This window comes from Vombatus ursinus, unplaced genomic scaffold (assembly GCF_900497805.2).
Source record: "Vombatus ursinus unplaced genomic scaffold, bare-nosed wombat genome assembly UNPS02014810.1, whole genome shotgun sequence".
Taxonomy (NCBI): domain Eukaryota; kingdom Metazoa; phylum Chordata; class Mammalia; order Diprotodontia; family Vombatidae; genus Vombatus; species Vombatus ursinus.
The window spans coordinates 40,397,042-40,423,353 of NW_020954588.1; the positions used below are offsets into that span (position 1 = coordinate 40,397,042).

Genomic DNA, 26,312 nt, shown 5'->3' on the forward strand with positions numbered 1-26,312 from the left:
GTCTCTCTCTCCTCTCTGTCTGTCTCTCTCTCCTCTCTGTCTGTCTCTCTCTCCTCTCTGTCTCTCTCTGTCTCTCCTCTCTGTCTTTGTCTCTCTCTGACTCTCTCTGCCTTTGTCTCTCTGTCTCTGTCTCTCTCTTCTCTCCTTTCCTTTTCTCTCTCTGTCTTTCTGTGTATCTTTGCATATAGGCAGTTCTGACTCATACAAAGCTTCAAGTTTCCACTGAGCTCTTCAAGGCCTCTGGGGAGAGATTCAGTCATATATGACATTAATCTATTTCCCAGGTTGAAAGTGAACTAAAAGTGTTAATATTCCTTAAAATGCTTAAGATACACCCATAAGGTAGAAGAATTACCCATAAGTATGGAACAGAAGCCCAGAGATTATCATTGGGAGTTATTAACCATAATTTCTATTCTTTGAATACAGTCCTGCCTAATTCCTAATGGCCCTGGAGAACAAGAGCCTCTTACATTCTTTACAGACGTATCATAGCTTCAACACAAAGAATCGACGCAGAGCTGATGATATATAGCCTTAAAAGTAATAACCTTGTTGGATTGCCTAAAAGGGCCATAACACAGTCTATGATATGTTTGGTTGGTGGATGGTGGGAATGTAACTAAACCCTGCTTCTAGAAGGCAGAAGCAATTTCAAGGGACATAAATAACCCAAAATGTGCGAAATTTTATCCAGAATGAGATCCAGAGAGGCTGATTTCTTCTCAAAACCTGTTGTGAGAGCAGATGAGACGGAAAGAACACTGGCTTCGGAGTCAGAAGACCTGGGTTCAAGCTGAGCACTGCCATTGCATGGCTTTGGGCAAGTTACTTGCCCTCTTTAGCTCCCAACTGCAAAATGAAAGGGTTGGATTAAATGGCCTTAAAGGTTTCCCTCAGCTCAAAATCTATGAATATACGAACAAAGAGTCTGAAACAAAACTAATTTGTCAGAAAGCTTATAATGATCTAGCCTCATCAAACAAGGTGGTCATAAAGCAACTACATCTGAACTCTTCTCCTTCTGCTTTCAGCACGGTACAAGGAGATAACGTCTGGAAGGGCAGCTGGATTGACTGAACACACACAGAAGGAATTTGTTTTAGAGGTGACTTTTTAAGGCCATCAGGGATTCATTTTTAATATAGTTCAAAGAGGTAAAGATTCAAAAAGGATAGAACAGATCATGAATGGTATTGTTGAAAAATGAAGATGAATTAGGTTAGAAGATATCAGCATCTGCTAATTCATACACCTATTTTCTCATCTCCATAAAATCTTTACAAGAATGGCCTACGGAGGATATGAAAGGACAGGGAGGAGAAGGGGAGGGTGAGATGAGATCAGCCCTGGTGGAAGGAGCACCCACACTGATGAATCCATCAGGGATCCATCAGTGTTCCATCATGGCTCTCACAGAGCTGTGGAACTAAAGAATTAGGAAAGACCAATCTCCTCATTTTACAAATGAGGAAACTGAGGCCCAGAAAGATGAGGCAATAAAGCCTAAGGTTACAACAGTTATAAGAGGATAATCCAGGTCTGTGGACTCCAGAGATTTTTTCATTATCATATCTTGCTACAATCTGCCCCCAAATGGCAAAATGAGTTCATAATGGCTTCCATTCATAAAGAACATTTTATTTTTCTTTATGAGGATCTTGGAGGAAAAAGGGAGAGTTTCTAAGTTGAAGAGGGAACTAGAAACTCAAGATGAGAGGAGCATCTCCTCACCATTGCTATCACCTTAAAGCTCTGGAACAGAGTCAGAGGACCCAGGTTCGGATCTCACCTTTGACCCTTCCTACTTGTGTGTCCTTGGGCAGTCATGTAAGTTCCCTCATCCTCCCCTTCCTCATCTGTAAAAGGAGGAGATTGGACCAGACAACCTTGCAGTTTCTTTTTAGCTCTGGATTTGTCGTCCTAGGATCTTTGTTTAAAATAAGGACCATCATTTGGAAGAAGTACAACCATCACAGTGTACTTATTTATTTTGGCAATTGGGGTTAAGTGAGTTGCCCAGGGTCACACAGTTAGTAAGTGTCAAGTGTTTGGTCTGAGGCCAGATTTGAACTCAAGTCCTCCTGACTCCAGGGCCAGTGCTCTACCCACTGCGCCACCTACCCGCCCCTGTCACAGTATATTTAAAGAGTTGTCTCAAAGTAATGGTCTTTAAAAAAAACCCAAAGGGAAGAACAAAAGATTGGGCAGCCTCATAAATCACAGCTGGTCAAAGCCGTAAGGGGATGTTGGTGCCAAGGGCAAGCTTCATAAAAATAATAACATTAACAATAATAACTAGCATTTACAGAGTCCTTTACATATGTTATATCATTCGAGCCTCATCTCAGCCCTGTGATGTGGGTGCTATTATCATTCCTATTTTACAGCTGAAGAAACTGAGTCTAAGAGAGGTTAAATGACTTGCCTAGAGTCACACAGCTGTTAAGTGTCTGAGGAAGGATTTGAACTCAGGTCTTCCTGACTTCAAGTCTAGTGCTCTATCCACTGTACCATCTAACTGCTTTAAAAGGCATGTGGGGGGTGAAGAAAAGAAAAAGAAAAGAAAAGAAAAAAACCAGGTGGCTCAGTTGACAGAGCAATGGCCCTAGAGTCAGGAGGACCTGAGTTCAAATTTGACCCCAGACACTTATTAGTTGTGTGACCCCGGGCCAGTCACTTAATTCTGATTTCCTCTTTCAAAAAGGTATTCAGGGGCCTCATCCAATCAGTACGTGAACCACTGATGACTCAGTTCTACCCTGACAAATACAAACCCCTAACTGAATGGGTTTACAAATTCAGCTGGGGAGTGTAGGTGGGGAGAGAGACTACAGGGCACAAGGACTCTGTGGGACCCCAGGGACACGGGGAGGCAGCTGGAGATGGGGGTGGGAAGCCACACCATAGGGGAGCTGCTCATTTTCATTATTTCCTCTTGTGAATTAGTTGCTGAGATCTTTTGTTTCCACTTTGCTGAAGGAGTACAGGTGATGTCAATGCCCGCACCCCAGCTGCTTCTGTGCCCTTTGCACTGACTGCTCCCCAAGGGCTTTAGAACCTAAAATAAATTCAAATGATCCTTCAAGAAAATCAGCCTGGGGACAAGTGAGAATGAGAGTCCCAATGTAACTCTGAAGTTCTTAGAATCACCTCATTCCCTGCCATCCACAGCATCGCATGGACGATGCTGGCAGCTTCTGGAGGGCTTAATGGAAATGTTGGTGGGCTGCCACCTTTGGCTGCTTCTGTGGCTGCCTCAGGGTGGCTCAATTCCATCCTGGCAAATACTTAGTCATAACTGAAATGGGTCTAGAAAAGTGAAAGATAGAAAGCTGACCTCAGACAACTTGGCCACTGGAAAAGAAAAATTAAAAAAAAAAAACAAACAAATAACCCAACCCAACCACCCAGTAGGCCACCTTGAATTTAGATGGCCACTCGAAGGATACCATCACCCAAAGCTTCTTCAAGGTCATTTTTCACTTAAGACACATTCTGTCCAACTTTAGGCAGGTGTAAAAAGTGATGAGGCAGGTGAACGCGTGCAAATAGACATATCAGAGACAGTGATTCCAAGGAACAATTGACTCACCGGGAAGAAAGGCTTGGTTTTCCACTTTTGCTGCAGCTGGTATAAATTCCTGGGCCATCATCAAAGAAACTCCCAAGCGCCAACTTCTGCCTGATAGATTCTCTTTCATTTTTCTGTGCCTAAAATTTTGGGAACAGAACCAAAGGTACTGATAAGTGCACCATGCCCGACTTTACTGTTAAGTTTCTTAGGTCTGTAACATTAGAAGGGAATTATGCCTACGTGGCTGACTCGTTACAAAGGCAGCAGAAATGTTTGTGGGAGGCTGAAGTGAAACAGGAGGTGCTATGGCTCGGTGCCCTGGGTTGGCCCCTTCTCTGCAATCAGAAATCTGTCATTTCATTTCATCACATCTCTGGGATTGCTGTCATTACCTTGACCCAGTCTTTGGCAGGAGGGGACAAGGTGATTCTACAGAAGATTTTTCCCAGTCCACCAATGTGCTAGCCCCTTCCCCTCTCAGATTGCACTCCATCTACATTGTACATATCTTGTATGTACCTGGTAATATACACATAAGCTTCCCCATTGTAATGAAAACTCCTTGAAGGCAGGGGCTCTCTCTCTCTCTCTCTCTTTCTCTGTATGTGTGTGTATGTATGTATGTGTGTATATATATATATATATATATATATATTTGTGTACACACACACACACATTTGCCTTTCTTTGTATCTCCAGCACTTACAACAGTACCTGGCACACAGGTGCTTGATAAAATGCTTTTTGATTGATCGTTGAGACTATGAGGTTTTCTCTCTATTTGTCAACTATTCTAAACCAAGTTAAATGGGGAAACAATTCCCTTCAAACCAAGAGGTCTTGGTGTCACTAAAATGCAATCATAGATTTAGATCAGAAAAGGACCCCAGAGCTCATCTAGTCCAATGCCCTCATTTTACAGAGGAGGAAACGGAGACTTGGAATGGTTAAGGTCACACAGACACAAAAAGTGAAGCCAGAATTTAACCAAGTCTTCTGATTCCAAATTCAGTTCCATTTCCATGCCACCATCTTCCTTGTATATATCTGTCGACCCCCTTTCCCTGCCCCAATATTCTCTCCTCTAATCAATCAATCCACATGCATTCATTATGTGCCCATAGCATGCCAGGCCCTTCTGCCACCCTACTGAAAATACAACATGCTCTCCCACCCCCTTCAGAACCCATCCTGATTATGCAAGATTTAGAATGTAGTAAAAGGTTAATAATTAGCATTTTATAGCACTTTATATAACACAACTGATCTGCAATTTGAAGCAGCTAGGTGGCAGAGCGAGTAGAACTGGGCCTGGAGTCAGGAAGACCTGAGTTCAAATTCTGACTCAGGCACTTACTAGCTGGGTGACCCTGGACAAGTCACCTAACCTTGCTCGGTCTCAGTTTCTTCATCTGTAAAATGGGAATGATGATGATGATGATGATGATGATGATAGCACCTACCTCCCAGGGTTTTTGTCAGGCTCAAATTCAGTAATGTATATAAAGTGCTTTGCAAATCTTAAAGTGCTCTATAATTGCTAGCTATTATTATTATTTTAATTAAGGCTGTTGGATTTGCTTTGTGCACACGCTCCATCCTTTTTTAGGGAAAAAAGTCAGATTGGGCAGGAAAAAGGTTGTAAAATTAGACTGGAGGTGATTTACAGATATTTACCACATTCTTCCTTTCTCCTATGGAATCCCACCAAGACAAAAACCTCCAAAATATAGACAAAAGGAAGTGTTCATCAAGAAACAGAAGGAATCCTGGAAGGAGAGCAGCTATGAGATCTTGGCTTTCCACGCTATGTGTTTTTTTTCTTTTTCTTTTCTTTTTTTTTTTTTCTGCCTTTCAGTAAGGCAATCAGAGTTAAGTGACTTGCCCTGGGTCATACAGCTAGTAAGTGTCATGTGTCTGAAGTCGGATTTGAACTCAGGTCCTTCTGATTCCAAGGCCGGAGCTCTATTCACTGCGCCACCTGGCTGCCCCCTTCCCATGCTATGTTGTTGGATATTGCATCAATTTTGAATTCAGGGAAGGGAAGGTGCTCATTATATCACGTTACAGAGTCAGAACCACAGATCATAGAATGACAATGTTAGAAGGAACCTTTGGTGTCATGTAGTCCTTATTTTCTTGAGGAAAAACCTGAGGGCCAGAGAGGTCAAGTCATTTGACCAAGGTCACACAGCCAGCCAGGGCTAAGGAGGGACCCAGAACCTTCTGGTTTCCACACAGTGTCTTCAGCACTTCTGCAATGACCAGCTCCTAGCTCTGCTTTCTTATGGTCTCACAGTCCAGAGTTAGAACTAGATGTGGACTTTGGAGATTATATGACCTAAAGCTATTCCCTTTTACAAATGAGGTGGCTGAATCCCAAAGAAGTGAAACCACTTGTCCAAGTTCATGCGGGTTGTCAAGGAGCAGCACTGGGATTCATACCCAGGTCTGCTGAATCCAAGTGGGGAATGGAGAGAGAGTTCAAACCTATGATTTCATCAAGGTGGGTCACTCTAGGCATTTGATGTCCTTCTAGCAGTATAAATCAATGAGTGGCTGGGGCACTGAGGAGTTGCTGGGGCACCCACAGTCCCTGAGCCAGTAGGCGGCATTGGTAGGATTTGAGCCCAGGGCTTTCCGATTCCAAGTCTGGAGTCTACCCACTAGAGCAGGCTGCTCCTCTCTGGATTTCATAGAACTACTCTTTTTCCTTTTGGCATATATCCAGAGTGCAAGGGGAATTGTATTACTTGTTCTTTTGTGTACTGTACATATAGCTAAATGATTATTGTTGCATATACAATCATAATGCTGACTTTATGGATTTATTACTAGAACTTTCTAGGGAAGCCCCAAGCCCTTAAAAAGCAACTAAAAGCTTGTAGAGGTAAATAAGGATAATTTTAATTTTATTACTAACCTTTTCAACTTTGTATGTATACGTTTCAAGAGTGTAGGCCTGATCACAGGAGGCCATCTTGGCATAACAGAATTAAGTATCTCTTGAAATTAAAATCTCCAAGATAATGCAATTTATTAAAAATGCCAAATTGAACCAACTTCATTCATCAATGTCCCTCCTGGTAGGTCTATTTCCCATTCTATATAAAAGTAGTGGGAAAACTCACCAAATTTCATATGAAAACCAAGCCTAAAGTCCTTAAGGTCTGAAAACTGGATCACTGAAGTAGACTTTCAAAGAAATACAGTGAAGAACTCTGATCAGTACAGGGACCAATCATGTCTGATATGAAGTGTGTCTCCTGCCTCCTTTCAGAGAGGTGGTGGCCCATGTGGGTGTAATGAGGCATACATTGCCAGATGTAGACAGTATATCAATTTGTTGTACCTCTTTGTTACAAGGGAGAGTTCCTTACAGAAGGAGAGTAACTAGAACTCTGTATGTGTGTGTGTGTGTTTAAAAGGTATCAATTTATTCTTCTTTAATCAATCACAAAGTATCAGTACAATATGTTTTCCACTACCCTATTTACCTCAGTGTAAAAGGCCAAATAAATATTTGTCAAATATTGTTAGATATTTGTTAAATACTTGTTACATATTAAATGAATATTTGTCAAATAAAAAAGAAATGCAATGCATAAGGACATATTTGGCACTGATGGTATGGCTAAGGTCAACATCCTTACTGAAAAAGCAGGCTAAAATTTTCTAGAAGGTAAAGCATCAAGACAAAACAAGATGCAGGAATACACTTTTGATTTCATAACTGGGAAGAGTTAGCCTGACAGTGGGAATGGAGTGAGGGGGCAGATTTCTACATTTTAATTTACACTTTAATTAAAATAACACAAGTGGTCCCCTCAAAGTTAACATTTGGCTTCATTCTCTCACTCTCTTCACCCGCTGAGAGGTAAAGCAGTAGAGTAGAAAGGACATCAGTCTTGAAGTTATGAGGGCCTGGGTTCCAACTGCACATTTGAAGCTTAGCTGCATGGTGCATGGCAAGTCACCTTCCTTTTATGAGCTTCCATTTTCCCCTCCATAGAATAGGCATAATAATGGCACCCACTTCATTAGCTTGTCAGGAGCAATTGGGGGAATGTATGGAAAGCGTTCTGTCAAGTGTTGTATAAATGCTAAAATCCCACACAAGTGGTAGCTGTTTATTATTACGATCATTATTTCTGTTGTTGTTGTTATCACCACTACTGCTCTAAGGTCATTTTCTGAGTATAGATGCTTATCACTAAAAACATTGCACCACCTCAAAGATCTGTGATCTTGTGAAGATGGGAATTCTCTTGCCTGGCACATTTTGTAACCCTTAAGTTAATGGATAACTTAGAAATGACAGAAGCTTTAAAAAACAAGACCAAAACACAAAACGTAGCCCAATACCTACTCCTCAAGGCCAGACAAGATTCATTCACCTTCACAGCACCCACATCTTATATTTCCACCAAGCTGATTTCTTCCAGCCTTTGAGACCACATCCTTACATTCTCATGTGCACCTAGTTCTTTGTCGGGTGCTTTTTTCTATGGAAAACATTAGCCAACTCTCTCAATAAGGATGTTGACCACATCTATAAGACCAATGCCAAATATATCATTATACATTGTATTTTTTTTTCTTAGTCAATTCCACTGGGGGCAAATAAAATTCCGAGCATTTCAAATAATGGGCTATTGCCAAACTTAGCATCACTTATTAGGAATCCAATCAATGTGGCATTCGGGGCTAGATGATTTTATTTTTTTTCCTGAGTGAGCCAATGGGTATCTATATGCATTTGTAAGTTTCAAAGCCCTATTGTTTTCCCAGGAATAAAGTCCTTTGGGTTCTTCCCTCCTCTGACCTCGTAAGCCCAAATCAATGAGGCAGGGAGAGGAACAGCTGCACATCGCCTGTGTATCTCCCCAGCCCATGAGGAGGTTTGGCAAATCTATCTCTTTTGGTCGTGGCTGGAACAAGCTACGCAAAATCAGCTTTTGGAAATACTGAAAATCCGCATGGCGGCATCTTCGCCATGTGGCTGGTGGTGATTATGAAAAGCAAAGAATCATCGATTCCCAGATTGAAAGCTGGAAGGAGCCTCCGAGGCTGGCTAATTCAACCCCCTCATTTAGAGCTCAGCAAACTGAGGCCAGGAGAGGCTAATGAGTCCCTCGTCCAAGGTCAGGTGGGGCGTAAGCATCAGAGGTGGAATGGATTCTCTACCGTCTGGTTCCAAATGCCTTCTTTCCACTGGAATTGAGGCACAGGGTCTCATCTTTATGAAGCAGGAAAGTAGTTCAGAGCCCAACAAAACTAAAATCATCTTTGGATTCAGCTGTATTTAGCCCTGGGCTATCACTGCCCATATCCTCTTGCTGAATTCCCCCATGCCATCTTCTGTAGCAAGACTGCCAAGGCTCACAAGGACTCTAACAGGAGCAAAACTAGAACTTGCCCTTGGCTAAAAGGGCTTTGCCACAGGGCACCAACATGGGGTTAGGGTAGGGAGTGGGTTGAGGAGGGGAGGGAATGCTTTCTCTTGACTATCTCCATCCCCACAGCTTATGCACTTCACAGTCTGGTAGAATCAGAGGGCATGACAGCCCCTCATCCCCCATCTCCTCCCCCGGCAGCCACTAAATACCCGATTTCAAATGCAATTGCCCAGGGGGAGGTCTGGCCAGTGCAGTGCTTAATGGCAGGGCTGTAGGAGCCCAAGAACCTTTCAGAAACAACCCAATTCCCCCTCTGCCACTGCTCCCCCTCACCCAATGCTTGCATTTATAGTCAGCTAGGTTGGGCAATGGGTAGCCCACAGGACTTGAGTCAGGAAGATCTGAGTTCAAATCCTGCTTCAGACACTTACTAGGTGTGTGACCCTGGGAGAGTCCCTTAGCTTTTTCCAGCCTGTTTTCTCAGCTGTAAAACAGGGATGATTTTACAGGGTTGTTGTCAGGATCAAACGAAATAACATGTGCATAATGCTTTGCAGATCTTTAAAACACTATGCAATATGAATGCTAGCTATCACCACCACCAGCACCATCATCAGCATCATGAGAAGACTTGTACTAGACAGCGCTCAAAGTAAATGAGTACAAAAAGGATATTTGGTAAAAGAGAAATAAAGACAAAACTGGTTTGGAAGAGACCTCAGAGGGGTCTAATCCAACCATCTTGTTTTCTAGATGAGGAAGCTTAGACCCAGACCCATATATATATATATATATATATATATGTACACACACACACACATATATATATATACACACATATATATGTGTGTGTGTATGTACATATATACACATATACATAAATATACACACATATATTTATGTATGTATATGTATGCACATGTGTATATGTGTATATACTCCCCCCAGGCTCTGATTCCAGAGGTAGAGTTCATTCTATGTGCTACTTTCCAATTTATTATGAAGAAAAAGAGATCCATAAATGTTAGATGACTGGCCAAAAGTCACATAGGCAGTCAGTGGTAGGAATAGAATTTGAACCCAGGTCCCTGGACTCTGATCCAACGATACTTCCACTGTGCCAATCTAGGTAAACGGGGACACAGATGGTTCCCTCCTCCCAATGGCTGATTCCCCTTTCCAATTTGCCCTTCATCTGCTTGGGTCTCTGGGCTCACAGTTCCAGTTATTCTGGGCTCCTTTTGTCCCAATAACAGATGACTCTTTCACTGGTTCCTTCCTCTCGGTTTTCACAGGCACTGACAGCCTTGTTCAGGCTTCAGATACTCATGCTTGGATTATGACATCAGCCTTTCCCTCATCCCTGCAACCTGATGACCGTCATCTAACTCCATTCTCAGCTTGACCCTCTTCTCAGAAACCCACAATGACTTCCACTGGGCTATTTTCATAATTGATTATGAACATAAATATATGCACCTAGATGAACATTAATAATAATAACTCTAGCCTGATAATTTCCTTAGTAAAATTCAAGGCACTTTTGAGTATGTTAGTTAATTTGATTGATTTCTTTGAGGCAGCTAGGTAGTCCAGCAGACAGAGTTTCAGCCTTGGAGTCAGGGAAACCTGGAATTCAAATCCTGCCCCTGATACTTATGAACCCTGGGGAAGTCACTCAACTCTTTAAGCCTCAGTTTCTTCATCTGTAAAAAGAGGTGGTTGGAGTAAATGGATTCTAAGGTCCTTTCTAGCTTTAGATCTATGCTCCCCTGATCCTTGCAGTTATCTGATGAGGTAGATAAGGCAGGTGTTATCATTTATTTTGTAGGTTAGGAAACTGAAGCCCAGAGAAGTGAATGGTAATAGCTTTAAACTTTCAGGTCTTAATTGATATAGCCGGTCAAAAGAAGTTTTTCTTTTTCTCCCTTTACCCATAACTCTCTTAATTCCACATTAAGTTGTTTTTCACTAGCAGGAGTGAACCTCGGTTGCTCCTCCCCTCCAAAGCAATGCAATCAGTCAACAAGCATTGGTTAAGCACCTACTATGTGCCAGGTACTGTGCTGAGACCTAGGGATACACATGCAAAGAATAGAATAAGAAGCAGCAGCAAGAAGCTTCCATTTGAATGGGGAAGAAAAAGGGGGACATTAAAAAGCACCTACTATGTGTCAGGTACTATGCTAAGAGTTTTACAAGGAAGCATAGAATATCCGCAAAATACATAGAGATTCAATAGTAACAAACAACAGTAATTAACTACAGGGTCATTTTGGGGGAGGGGATCAGAGTTGGGGAAGATCTGGACAAATTACTTTTGGCTTCTCAGATCAAACCCCAATTCCTCCAACTGTCCCAGTCCCACCTTAGAAATCCAATGTTTTCTTCCTTCATGAAGTCCACCAGAGCTTTCCTGACCTAATCAGAGAAGTGTCTTTTGGTCCCTTGGGCACAAGCCCCACTCATTCCTGCCTCTGTGTCACGGCCCATGTAAGGGGCTGGGAGGGCCCTTATAGGACATCTGATCCAACCCTCTTATTGTAGAGACGAGGAAACACCATCCTAGAATTATGAAGTAAGCAGGAATAAGTGATTACTAGAGCCATAGCTAAGGTGGGTCAACTGGGCCTTTGTCCCAGAGTGTCAAAATTCAGAGAGTGGTGTATTCCTGAGCAGGTAGAAAAACAACTGAACCCAGCACTAGTTAGCAAGAATAATTAGTTAAATTAGGAAGCTACCAGATGGTGCCCTTCTTCCCCTCAGTGACTAATTCAGCCCAGGTGAGCTCTCCCACCTTTATTTGACCCCCCCACTCATTCCCAGCAATGACCTGCTGGTACCCCAGGGCATCTCTAGGGTCATTCCAAGGCCCAAGGTTTCTTTCCCTCACCCCCAGCCAAATTCATTTTACAAAGTTGTTTTAAGAGCATCTTCCATGCTGCTTTGGCCCAGGCTCAGAATTGCTGTTCAGGGGTCTGATACTATCCTTTTTTCCACAAATTTCTTGATACAAATGTAAGATTTAAATAATATAGCATATTAGTCCTCATATGGACTAATGTGCTCCACACATATACGTATATTTACACACACACCCCCTTTCCTCTGAATTGACTAAGAACTGGCTTCACGTGGCACATTCCCAATAGGCCCCAGAATGAGGCTAATTTCGTTTGTAAGATGTTTATGCTTTTCCCAGGTTTTGCCATATGGTCTGTTTTGAAGCAATTAGCAGGAGCCCTACGCCTCCCTGGGATCTCTAGCCTCGTGATTTCTGGCATCCTCACCCTTAGCACAAGCTGCAGAGAATAAGGCTGAGGAACTGGAGCCCCTCATGCACAACGCTATTCTCTTTAATAAAAGAAGGTTTCTCTTGCTCCCTTCCCCAGCCAGGCACAGGTAACTCTGTAGGACTATAGTAGTATAGTTAAGTCACAGGCTACCACCTGAAAAACCATTTGGAATCACGGGGAAAATGTCACCAAATTGTTTATACCCTTAGACCAAGCAACCCCATGCTACTGGGACCATCACCTAAGGAGGCCAATGACAGAATGGAAGGTCCCCTATGGAACTGCATATCCACAGCAACTCTCTTTCTGGTAGCACAACTTTGGAAACAAAGTGGGTGCCTGTCATCTAGAGGATGGCTGGACAGAGAATGTTACATGGATGTGCAATAACGGTGCAGGGTTGGGCCGTAAGAAAGGAAGAACGTGAGGGACCTGAATCCTGCCTGCTGACTCTGCTGGGCAGCCTTGGGCAGCCTCTCTGGTTTCCTCATTTGTCAGATTGGGGGTGGGGTGGGGGAGGTCCCTTCTCGCTCTAATGTATTACCAAACTATGAGGTTTCTTCTTTTTCTTTTCTGTCATTGTTTAGGTACGTGTCCAATCTCTTTTATTTATGGTTCTTTCTAATCTTCGAATTAGAAGCCCCTTTACTAGACACTTGTGAATGGGAAAGATGGGAAGGCCTTTTGCAGAAAGTGGGAGATGAGCTGATTCTTCAAGCAGGGGAAGCCGGGGGCAGAGGTGAGGAGGGAGGGCATTCCAGGCATTGGGGACAGCCAGGACAAATGTGTGGTTGGGAGATGGAGCGTCATTTGTACTTGGATCTGAGGGTTCATGGAGCGGAGCAAGGTGACTAACATAAGCACCTGTAATCTAAGAACAGGCTTCTTGAGAGAGTCACGATTATGGCTTCCTTGGTCCAAGAGGTACAAATGCGATTCTTTGGAATGAGACAGTTTAATGGGGAGAAGGGAGCTCAGGACTCAGTCCAACTTCCTTATTTTACAGATGAGGAAACAGAGGCCCAGAGAAGCTCATTCCCTTACCCAAGGTCCCTTAGCGAGTTAATGCCAGAGCAAGGAGTATAATGGGATTCCCCCAGTTCCCAGTTCAGTATTTTTTCCAAATTACCAACAGGTCTCATAGATCCCATAATGGCTGGGGAGCCACTCAACCCACAGAAGACCTGCTATCATGGGAGGGATGAGAAAATCCAAGAGTTGAGAATCCAGAAGAGCCCGAGAGAGGGATTTAAGGGCTCTCTGGTGCCCTGTTCCTTTTTCAGTTTGGAGAGTTTTCCAGAGTGCTGGCACGTTACCAGGCCTGGTAGAGGAATGGGAATCTTTGGATACAGCCCAACTGATTCTCAATAAGCATAAGGGTGAGAATTGTTTTTTTTTTTTCACTACGCATCTTTAAATATAAAATATCTTTGCATGGCGTAGACACTGCCAAATGGAACCAGCTACGGTGTTACTCTATGATAACTTTATAGGCTCATTGAAATAACTGATTTCCAACCATTTAGTAAGGACCCACTCTCCAAGGCATTGTGATAGGCAATGGCTATACAAAGTTAAAAAATGGTGCCATCTCTTATACTGAGGCACTTCCAACCTATAAAGGAGCATATGACCTATATGAGAAGGAACAAAAAAGGTGTGAGATGGTTGCAAAGAAGAGATGAAGGCAAAGTATTCTTTCCAAATTCAAGGAGGGTTAGAAGACCATTTTTAGTGAGTGCTGGGAAAACAGGGGAGGCTTGGTGAAAGAGGTGGCACCTTGTCTGAGTTTTGAAGAAAGAGACGGATTGTTTGCAAGGCAGAGATGAGGAGACATTGCCTTTTAGCCAGGGTAGAGAGCAGCTTGCATGAATCCATGCCCAGAATAAGAAACACCTAGTAATCTGGGCTGTCCAGGGACCTCATCTTCTCCCCCTCACCCTGGAGGACTGAATTCATTCAGTTTTGGAACTCTGCCCTGGGGCTGAGCCATCCTGATTGGTGGGTGAATGAAAATGCATCCAATCCACCATCAAGATTGGGCCCAGGCCATGCTTCCTATCCAATCCTGCCAGCCCCCAGGGATAATGGCGCCTACCTAGCCTGAGAACCTTGCACTCATCCGCCTCTCCCTTGCATTTCTCCTCTTGCTCTGCTACACTTACCATTCCTGAGACTTCACCTTCTCTGAATGAGACTCTTCTCTAGGTGTTGTCTTCTTCTATTAGAACATATGCTCTGGGAGGGCAGGTGCTGGCTCATTTTTATGTTTTATGCTCAGCACCTGTTCAGTGCACAAAGTAAGTGCTTAATAAATATTCAATCATTCTTAATTGCCAGTTTGGCTGGGGAGGCAGGAAAGGGAATAATAGGAAACATGGTGGTCAAGGTTGGAGCTAGATGTGGCCCGATACCTAAAGCTGTCACCAAAGTCATAGGCATTCATGGGGTCTAGGCTCAGTATGCTGGCCCATCCTGGAGGAGCCATGACTGGCCCAATAGGAGGGTCAACCCCCTTCTTAGATGTATATGGTTTTTGCCAATGGGATCTTAAGGGTTAAATGAAGGAAGCCAGGAAAACAAGAGATCACAAGGTTCAGTATCAGATCCTAACATGGGGCTAGGAAAAGCAAAGAGATGCCAGGTTTTCCTCCTGTAAGACAAGACTAAGATTGAATGTCAGAGTGGGTGCTAGGAACCTCTGAGATCACCTTGTTTACCTCCATGACTTCCTGCACAAACAATGCTTCAAGGCCAGTCTCAGCTTTCTAATTCATACCATCCTCCCAGCCCTAATACATAATTTCACATTGCCAGACTGTCCCTACTAGTGAGGTCATCACTGGCTTATCCACCGGGATGTCTTTGAAGTACAAAGGAGGGTCTGCCCATCTCCACCACCCTCCCACTGTCTACACCACAGCCAACACTGGTGCCGCAAAACATGTCCTAACTGTTCATTAAGGTTTTGGCTGCTCAGCACCCAGGCAAATCCAACATCAAAGTAAATACCAACGTTAGAAAATGTAAAATTACAGGAAGCAGGGCTGTGACTAGCTTGTAAGAATCTGGGGAGATATAATGATAATAATATTAATATAATTATGATCTTGATAACAACAATGATACTAATAACTAGCATTCTATGGCGTGACAAGTCTCCCAAAGAGTTTACATATGTTATCTCACTTTGTCTTCACAATAACCCAGGGATATAGATACTGTTATTACCCCCATTTTACAGACGAAACTGAACCTAATTTGTCTGGCATCACGCACTTGTCTTATCAGAGACTTGTTTGAGGCAGGATGTGAACTCAGCTCTTACTGCCTCCAAGTACAGCACTCTAGCCACTATGCCACCTACTTGCCTGAAGGAGAGATCAGAAAGATGGAGGAAATCGTGAAAAGGCAGAAGTAGGCAAATAAGGGAGAAAGGTAAGATGGAAAGATGGGGGAAAAGAAAGAGGGGTGCAGTGTGAAAAACTGAGACCAACTCTTGAATTATAATTCACTTAAAATGTGCAATACAAAGATGAGAGATTGTCCTTGTACTTGGGCAGTCTGGTGATGGCAAGAAGGGTGCATGAAAACAACAACAATGAATATACAAAGTCATTTCAAGAAGGAGAAGCGGGGGATGGGAGTTTGAATGGCAAGCCCAGTTAGAAATATAGGTGGGAGGCTGACTATTGAGGGCTTCGAATGCCAGACTGAGGATTTCATGTTTTATCCTAGTCAGGAAGGAGTCCTTGAAGATTTTTGAGTAGGCAAGTGACAAGATTAGGTCTGTGCTGTAGGAATATCAGCGAGGAAGCCATGTGGCAGATAGACTTTGACATCAATATTAGAAAAGCGAACAATTTTGTGACTTTTATAAGCTGATGAAAAATGAAATGAGCAGAAACAGGGCAACAATGCACAGAATGACAATAATACTGTACAAACAGACAAACTGCAAGAACTCTGGTCAACACAATGACCATCCATAACCCCAGAGGACTGATGAGGAAACGTGCTCTCCATTACAGAGGTGTGATGGGTGAATTTAGAGTGCAGGGTGAGACATATACACAGACATATACATACACACCCTATACACATGTTTACACACACACACACATATGTATATATGTATACACAAACATATTTTTGTATACAGTCATTGGGAGAATTGATTTTATTTGATGATGCATTTTTGTTATAAGAAATTTGTTTTTCTTTCTTTTTTTCCCCAGTGGGTAGGATAACATGGGAGCAATAAAAAAACAGCTATCTGTTAAATTTTTAAAGAGGTGATGTGTGCGTGGGGGGGGGGGGGGGGTTTCTTACTGTGAAATGTTGCACTCACGTTCGGACAAGGTCACCATAGTATTAATTTTATTGAACTATCTTTGTTGCAAGAGGGCTCTCATAAAGTAGGAGCAATTTGTAAATGTTTGTAATGTAAAAGAAATTCCCCCCTTTAAAAAAAGATTGAGTGGTGGTGAAAATAGAGAGGGTAGAGAGAACCTAAAAGGAAGGAGGGCAGTTCACAGATGATAGCAAAGTCTATGTGAAAGGCTATGATGGTGGTGTTGATGGTGGTGATGATGATGATGATGATGGTGATGATGATGATGATGACAATGACAATGATGATAGCTCTCACTTCTACAACACTGAAACGCAGGCCTGCACGACCTGTGGCTGCCAAATGATTTTGGGTGGCCCTCGAAAAATGTAGAGGAAATCTTTTGGTGTGCCATAAGTGACCCGCAGGCTGCTGGTCATGCAGGTCTGCTTGGCACTTATCATTTGGTGCTTTTCAATAACCTTGTGAGGTGGGTGTTATTATTATCTCCATTTTACAGATAAGGAAACCAAGGCAGAGAGTGATGAAATCATTTGCTCATAGTCCCATAACTAGTGAGCGTCTGAGGTAGGACTTGAATGCAGGTCTTTCTGACTCCAATTCAAGCACTCAATTCACTGCATCACCTAGCTGTCATTGAGCGTCTGGACTAGAACAGAAGCTTTGTGTGTTGGTAGCAGGAGGCAGACATAAGAGACATGGTGGAGATGAGGATGACATAATTTGTCATCTCTTTGGGTATAGGAGAGATAAATCAGTGATGACTTCAAGACTGCAAATCCACGGAACTGGAAGGGTAGTGCTGCTATGAACAGAACTTCAGAACTTTGGAGGACAGATGGGTTTGGGGGGAACATGTAAGTTCTGATTTAGAAATAGTCAGTTTGAGATCATAGGGTCATAGAGCTGACCTTACAGGTCATGCAGTCTGACCTCCCCTCCCTAATTTTATAGATGAGAAAAGAGAAGGACAAAGATGTTAATTGACCTGCCTGAAGTAACACAGTGGCAGGGTTGGGGATTGAACCCAAGCCCTCTGATTCCACAGACAGTTGGCAATATATGAATGGGGTGAAGGAGAGAGAATGGAGCTGAATATAGAGATTGGGGATTTATCTTCGTAGAGATGATAACTGAACTCCTGGGAGATGATTAGGTCACCAAGGGAGAGAATGTACAGAGAAAGAAGAGTGGCCAAGACAGAGCCTGGGGGCAGGAAGGATCTCATGGTTCTCCAAGGAGCCTGAGAAGGAGCAGTCACTGAGAATGAGTGGGGTCACAGAAGGCAAGTGAGGAGAGCCTGTTCAGGCAGTCAACAGAGGGAAAAGAGCTCAACCAACCTAACTATGAAGAGCCCATTGGCTTGAGCAATTTTGAGATGATTGGTGATCTTTGGAGGGAGCTGTTTCAGCCTGGGGGTGGCCTCCGAAAGCAGACCTCGAGGACCCAGAGAAGTGACTAGAAGTCTAGACAACCCTTTCTATGCATTTGGCTCTAAAAGGAGAAATTCAATTCCACAGGCATTTCTTAAGCGCCTATTATGTGCCAAGGCCTTTGCTGGAAGTTAGATATAAAAAGAAATAGTCCCGGGAAAGGTGTAGGACCCTAAATGCTTGAGTGAATGGCAAAGTTGACCAGCAACCCTGTTCCCTTTAAATGAAAAACTTTAGGTGAAGTCAGCCAACATTGGACAGGTAAATTGCTGGAAACCTTAGTTATCTGGAATACTTCCACTAGGGTATAGTGGAAAGAGCTCTGGATTTGGGGTCAGAAGACCTGGGTTCAAATTCTGATTGTTACTTAATCGTCTGTGTGACCTTAAGAAAATCACCTCAACTTCTCAGATCCTCCTGTGCAAAACAAGGGAGAAAGGGGAAAGGTCAGATTAGATGACCTCTATGGCTCCTTCCATCTCTATGTTTATGATCTCCAAGTCTACACTTGGAATCAGACCCCCAGATCAAGTCCCATGATTCTATCTGCGCTTTGTGAAGCTACTGTATAAATGAGCATGACCATTGCACTATTTAATCACTGTTTAACTCTGCAATATTTCAAGTAACTCAGAGTCTGCTCAGCACTTAAAACACCTGAACCTGTGAAGGTTAAGAGAGGACAGAATCCTACTTCTCCCTTTTAATCGTATGGTAAGATGAATCCTTAGCTAGGATGGCTATCATTTATTATGGCTTCTAACAAATATTCACTTCTATTCATCTTCAAAAGGACACAAGCACAGCTGGGGGTATATTTTAAATAGCATTCTTTCCAGCTTTTTAATTTTTCATGTGGTTCCCCCTAATCTTTTAACATAATGGGACCCAGAGAGCAGTACCCAGGCCAACTGTCATTTAAAATATATACATATATTTTTTAAAATAGCACAAATCATTATTTGGTCTTTTTTTGTTTCTTCTTATGGTTTGTCTCATTGGTTCTAATTCTTCTTTACAACATAACTAATGTGAAAATAGGTTCAGCATGAATGTATATGTAGAACATACATCAGATTGCATGCTGTCTTGGGGTGGGGGGAGGGGAGAGATGGGGAGAAAAATTGCAACTCAAAATCTCATGGAAGTGAATGTTGAAAACTAAAAATAAGTAAATAAATTTATTTAAAAAAACATTATAAGTAGAAAAAAAAATAGTGCAAGTAAAGCTTCTTTTTGTCCGCCCAACAGAGCCCATCAATACCCCTCTAATGTGACACAGAATGGCCTTTTTTGGATTTTGTTTTCTATCTTATACCTATTTTCTCTGCTGAGAGAAATTAGAGGCCTCATTGTATATAATTTCCATCATTTTCTTCCCTCTTCCTTAATCAGTATAATTTGATTTACCGTCCAACGACGGCTGTACATCCGCCCAATTTTGCAAGTCTACTGGGTACTTACAGTGAGATTTGATTTGATGAGCCTGTGAGATTGGCTTTCTAGTGTTTGCTGGCTATGGCCTGAAATCCATCTATTTCATGGGGAGTTGCTAAAAACAAATTAAGAGATGTTAAGCAGTAAAGAAAGGAGAAAGATGGCCTGGATATTGTAGACGCAGGATTCTGGAAAGCCAGCTGTCTCCTTCCATCCCATCTGGCTGGAAATGGGTTTTGAGAAGCTAAATTTTTTTTATTACCATATCCCCATTATTACCAGACAACAGCGCTACACCATCTTGTCAGCCATTAGGCCCTTCCTTCAGGAAAGGGAACAGTTACATCACCTTTTCCTTCCTCTGCCACCAGAGAATCTAATTTTAATTACAGGAAAGTGACCTTGACTAGAGGACTGTTTTGTTTGCTTTCAGAATGCTCCTAGTAAAATCAACTAAACACCTTCATCAATGCCTTGTCCATCAATGCAACTGGTCTGTACGACTCCAGGCATGACCAACAGATGTGCTCATTCACACATCTGAGGAGTATCTCGTTTTTGCCGTAGGCAATAAGATAGCAAGATGTCAGAGGAGAGACTGTAACAAGATCAGTAGTACCTCAGTGATGGTAAATTCTAAGCATGTTGTTAGATTCTCTTTCTCATTTGATAAATTCTTGCTGTTTTTGTCATGTCTATTTCCCTGTCGACTTGTCACAGACCCCCCCAGCCTAGTGGTACCTTTTAGAAGAATGGGACCAAAACCCAGTGAGGGTGCTATCAGAATAATCACTCCACCCATGAATCTGAACTGCCTTCACCTGAAAAGGTGGGCACACACTCAAAGTTGAGGGAGAAAAGTCTACCAGCTATGTGGACAGCACAAACATGACATTTCTCATTTTTCAGTAACAGTCTATACAAATGTATTCTGGAAATCTCTGGCCAGGGACGAATCCTGGGAGCCTCATCTACTGGTCCTTTGTACTAAACCATCCATCTCCATTTCCTTTGAAATCAGCCTGAACATTCCTTAGTTACAATGAGATAATAGTTCAACAATACAACTCTGTTTTTTTTTTTGTTTGTTAAGGCTATTTCAGACTGTTTCCTGCTTTTCTTTGTGATGTTTCAGATTACTGGCATACTGTTCACTTGTTCCAGAGACCTGGAGCTGACTTTTCTAAGCCCCAGAAACTCAACAGAGATCAATACTTGATCTCCTCAGCATTGATAAGAATGACGCTTACATTTTCACAAGCCCATTTCTATATCTACTTTCTGTGTATGGGGCCAACTAAGGAATGAAGTTCAAGCACAAAAATATCGCCTGTCAGCATTGTATCATGGAAATTAATCCCAGGGGTGTTTTTTTGAAGGGGTCCACAGGTTACGGATCCTACTGATTGTCTACTCTCCCAGACTTCTTCCACACAGGAAGGCAGCAGCCAAGAGGTGTTTGGGTTTTGTGACTTGGGAACTTGTCATCCTCTCTTGGTCTCACTTTCCTCTTCTGTATAATGCATGACTCCCAAAGGCGCCTTTCTGCTCTTAACAATCCACGCTTCTATCACACTCTCTCCCTACTTGGAGCCCAGGAAAGAAGTTAGAATGAAGATTGCAATATTTTTCTGTTGGGCCTTACTCTGTCCCAAACATTTTTTATAGTTTCAAATAAAGATTACTTAAAATTCATAAAATAGACCTAAAAAACCCCACTAGCCTACAATTAGATCTGCAACCTAGAAAAAAAAATCACATTCTATAGACTCAGGTTAAAGAACCATGATGTGCGGGCAGACAAAAACGAAAGACAAACACTTTCCTCTTTTCAGTATTCCAACCTTCAAAAGAAGCCCAACTCACAAAATCAGAATATTTGGTCTCATTGCAAATCTTTGCAATATGTTCAGCTGATAGAGGGGTAGTGAATAGAATCAGATGGACACGAGTTCAAGCCCTGCTTCTGACACACAGAAAACACGTGACTATAGGTAAAACACTTAATCTCTCAGTGGTGCAGACAAATCTCTGATATTTTAGATAACAGGCTAGCACTTTATCAGCATTTGTGAGGTCCCCATAAAATCAAAGTTCAAATGCAAATGGGGAATTTATTCTATGAAATGTCATTTCTGAATCTACTGGGGTGAGACTCTGATCCAACCATATCCCTCATCCCCACCCAGTGAACTATACTTGACTTCTGAAAAATTAGAAGGGGGAAAAGGGATATGGCGAGTGCCTGTGGACAGACAAGCCTATACTCTCAGTTGAATGTCATGACCTCAGCCATATAACTACAGCTATTTTTACTTGGGTCTGTTATTACTTGACAATTACGATATTTAAAGTTCCCCAAATATACTAGCTAACATTAGAAAGACTTAACTTATCAATTATGGTCCCCCTCCCCAAAAGGCCCCCCGACAACCACCTTTCCACAATAGTGACTGTCATATTCTTCACAATAAATATCATGTATCTCAAATACAGAAAAGGAAATTAAACTTTCCAGGATGAATTTACTGCAGGTAAAATTGTCATGATATCTTATGAGAAAATGTTGCTGATAAGTACTCAGGTAACATCTTCCAGACTTCTACTAAATGCCTGATTAGCCATGGAGATTATGCCCCAACATATATGGTCTACTTTTTTTTTTTTTTTTTTTTTGCTGTAAAATGTAATGAAAAAGGTCTAGGAGCCAGAGAAAAAAAGAAAGGTTTCCCCCTACCCCCATGCCCACCTGAGATCCAGGCAATTAATTGACTCATGAACTTCATTTAGCCTTGCTGGATGTCACAGGTCAAGCTACTTACCGAGGGAGCTCTTGGGTCACCATAAATTGTAACTCTCAGCTAGGGAAAAATCATGTCATGGCAAAGAGTTCAACAAGCTCTTACCTTTTTATAATTCCCCTCTATGTCCATCGTGGACACTTTGCCAACGATGTCAGCTGTCCCATCACTGTCCAAATTCATTCTTTAACTTTTAAAAACCTCTCAGGAGAGAGAAAATCCCAAAAGGCTTACTGTCGTACCCAATGTCCAAGCATCTTTACCACTTTTCATCCTTTAAACATGAAGAACCAGGGGAAGGCTAAACCGTGGCCGGTGCCCTTGTGGTTGGGTCTACCAGGGACGCCACCCCACACTGACTTCCCCGCCTGTGTCCCTCATGCTGGCGTGGGGACAGCTGCCGGTCACCCGACACAGTGACAAGCTGCCTCCTTCCTGACACCTGGGACTGTTGAACGTCTGCTCTTGCCACCATCGGCTCTCACCTCCCTCTGAAGAGGTTGGCCTCTCCGATGCACCTTCCTTGCCCCTGACTTAGGAAATGAGAGCTTCCAGGCTCCAGCCGGCTGACTCAACTCCTGAGTTCAACACTACCGGTGGGTTGGAGCAAGAGAGCAACCGTGCTCTGAACTGATGGCAGGGCAGGATAAAAATAGCCAGAAACTTGCCTCGCCGACTTCCCCTGCGTGGGGCGAGCCGGCCGGGTATCTTATGACAAATCCAATGGGCATGACTGCAGTCCGCAGGGCTGGGAGAGACGGGGACGAAAGCTTTTTCTACATCAAGCATCGCGTTTCCAAATCAGACAGATGTCAACATCCCCTCTCCCTCTGGCAGCCCAGAACAATTTAAACATTGATTTCTCGCAAAGAGAAGCCCTTCTCTGCTCCCAGAACCAGAGCCTTGTTTCACTAATATAGTCGGGGGCTGGGGCAGGAGGGCGGGGGTTGGGGAGGAGAGGGAAAAGAGCCGTCAGCTTTTCTTTCAAATTCGGCTGGCCCAGCCTTTTCACAATAGAGGCCTCGTCTGGCTACTGCTCCCTTGAACCTTTTCCCATGGCTTCCCACTCTGTTTACTGACTATATCCACAGGAAAGAATCCCACAGCTGGAGGATGTTTTAGTGCAAGAAGCAAACGACACCACACACACACACACACACACACACACACACACACACACACACTCACACACACCCCAAATAGCTACTAACATTCTTGAAAAATTCCTTCCTGTGTTTTAGGCTTGCCAGGCTGGATAATATTGGGGGGAGGGGAGAGCTGGCCTCTGAGCTGGCTTCTGAGGTCCCTGCCAACTCTGTATCTCTGATCCGATTTCACTGGCTCGGCCTGTCACAAAGACCAGCTGCCTGTAAGGATTCACATCATCCAAATTACCTTGTATTTATTTTTTATATAGCACGTATTTACTTTGCCTATATTTAATCAATGTTTTTGGATTGATTGATTTTAAGTGTCCGTGTTTTTCCCCTTGATAAAATGTAAACTCCTTGAGGTTAGAGATGATTTTACTCATCTTTAAATCTCCACTGCCTAGCAAAGTGCCTGGCATACAGTGATGCTTAATGAATGCTTACTGGTCGATCTCAACAACGAGGCAAATTGGATGGGGGTTGGGGAAGGCAGCAGCGGGAGGTAGGGCAGTATCTCAGAGCTAGAGAGGTGCATGGTGGTGAGGTTGCTGATCTTCGTCAACAAGCATTAATCAGCTCCTTCAACTTGCCAGGCACTGTGCTAAGTGCTGGAGATACAAAGAAAGGCAAAAATACTGTGCTTGCCCTCAAGAGGCTCACCTTCTAACAGGGGAGACAACGTGCAAATGTCTATGCGTGAACAAGATATATAAAGAATAAGTTGGTCGATGATCAAAAGAGGGAAAGTCCTAACATTTAGGAAACCTGAGAAAGATTGTAGGCCATCGCAATAGGCTGGGAGTGAGGTGAGGTAGTCTTTTTGCTGCATCTTGTGAGGACCACTCTCTGCTCTTTCTTTTGGATTTGGGTAATCTGCACATTAACCAACCACTGGGAACAGAGGTCTCTTGACAGAAAAAGAGAATGAATGGGGACATCCTTGTTCATATTCTTTGTCTAGGCCACGGTACATGTCAATCAACAAACAGAGAAAAAATGGAAAAAACTTCATACTGCCCCCCTTTCTTCCCCCTCGCCAAATGTTAAAAAAAAAACCCAATAGAACTAAACATCCTATAGGATAAAACTAATGGACATACATAGCATTTTAAGATTTCTAATGCACTTTGCATATGGTATCTCACTTGATCAGAGATCTCAGTTCAACATGGAGGGAAACTCACGCTGAATCAAAACCAGATGAAAGCTCAGTCTCCAGGGACCCTGAGCCAGCCTCCGGGAGGAACAGGGAACAGAGATGGGTCACAATGTAGGCTAAGAGCCAGAAGGGACCTCAGAGGGAGTAGTCACTTCCCTCCTCCTTTTTTTTATAGCTGAGGAAAATGAGGACCCCAAGGTAAAGTGATTGACAAAGGTCAGAAAGACAACAGGTGGACTGAGGGGGGGTCTGCTCTACCCAAGTCACCCCTCTAGCTCAGTCCATGCCAAGCCAACATATTTGTTGTCTTGGTGACTTCTGTGCCAATGTGAGAAATGTAAAACTCTCTCTTCTTTCCTCTCCTTTCCTCTTCTCCTCCCCTGCCCTCCCCTCTCCTCCCCTCTCCTCTCCTCTCCTCTCCCCTTCCCTTGTCTTCTTCTGTGTCTGTCTCTCATTCTTTTACTTGGTATTGTCTTATCTATGTCCATACTGTTTTCCCCCAATAGAATGTAAGTTCCTTGCAGGCAGGCACTGCTTTCTTTTTTATCTTTCCATCCTTAGTGCCTGGCAAAGTAAGTGATTATTATTGGTGTTGGCATGTACATCAGCACATATTTTCTTTAGCCAATGATTCCTTTACTGGAGCTAATTGTAAGCAGGAAAACTGCCTGAATCAGATTTTCTTCCTATTCCCCTAGCCCAAGTATGAGTGCTTGGGGCAGCTAGGTGGCACAGTGGATAGAGCACCGGCCCTGAAGTCAGGAGGACCCGAGTTCAAATCCGGCCTCAGACCAAACACTTGATACTTACTAGCTGTGTGACCCTGGGCAAGTCACTTAACCCCAATTGCCTCACTAAAAAGCAAAAAACCCCCCAAAAAAACCAAAATAAAAACTACGTATGAGTGCTTATCCTCAGGTTTTTTTAAAATGAGGAATTCTGTTTTCATAGAAAAAGCAACACCAAGTAGAGAAGCACGATGCTCACTTTGTTAAGTACAGCAATGGAAAGCTGAGCTGCTCTGGTAGTTTCCAAGCGCTCCAAAGAATAAGGCCATATTTGATCCTTCTCTACATAAAAGATGGCTTCCCCCTCGCTCCCTCAATGTGAAAGGTCTGAAGGAGGAGGAAATCCTGTCTTGGTTTGAATGAAGGGTAGGAGGTAGTCTTTTTTTTTTTTTTTAAATTAAATAAGAATTAAATCCCAAAATGTCATGCTTCCTTGAATCAATGGTTCTCAAATGTGTTTAAACTTTAGAAGAGCCAAATAGTCTTGGCAATTCTTAAACTTGCAGGCCAAAATCAGAACTGGAGATAAAGAGCTAGGAGTCAGGAAGACCCGAGTTTAAATCTTAAATCTAGCCTGAGACATAAATGAGCTGTGTCCTCCTGGGCAAGGATAACCTCTATTTGCCTCAGTTTCCTCATTTATAAAATGGGGGTAATAATAGCACCTATCTCACAGGACTGTTGTAATGATCAAATGAGATAATATTGGTAAAGCTCACTGTATACCTTAAAGAGAAATAGAAATAAATGCTAAGTATTATCATAGACACGTAAGCGGAGCAATGGATGGACTGTGAGGTCTGGAGTCAGGAAGACCTAAGTCTGAAACCTGCCTCAATTACTAGTTGTGTGACTTTGGACAAGTCACTTAACCTTGATCTGCCTCAATTTCCTAATCTGTAAAGGGGGATAGGAGA

At 42.9% G+C, this 26,312-nt stretch overlaps 1 protein-coding gene across 1 annotated transcript in view; it reads right to left on the reverse strand.

Moving 5' to 3' along the window:
* Positions 1–26,312, reverse strand: part of LOC114052984 (schwannomin-interacting protein 1-like) — a 206,371-nt gene that overhangs the window by 39,532 nt on the left and 140,527 nt on the right. Inside the window, exon 4 of the mRNA XM_027875784.1 lies at positions 3,596–3,714. Coding sequence (XP_027731585.1) covers positions 3,596–3,714 — 119 coding nt within the window. The remainder of the gene's footprint in view (positions 1–3,595; positions 3,715–26,312) is intronic.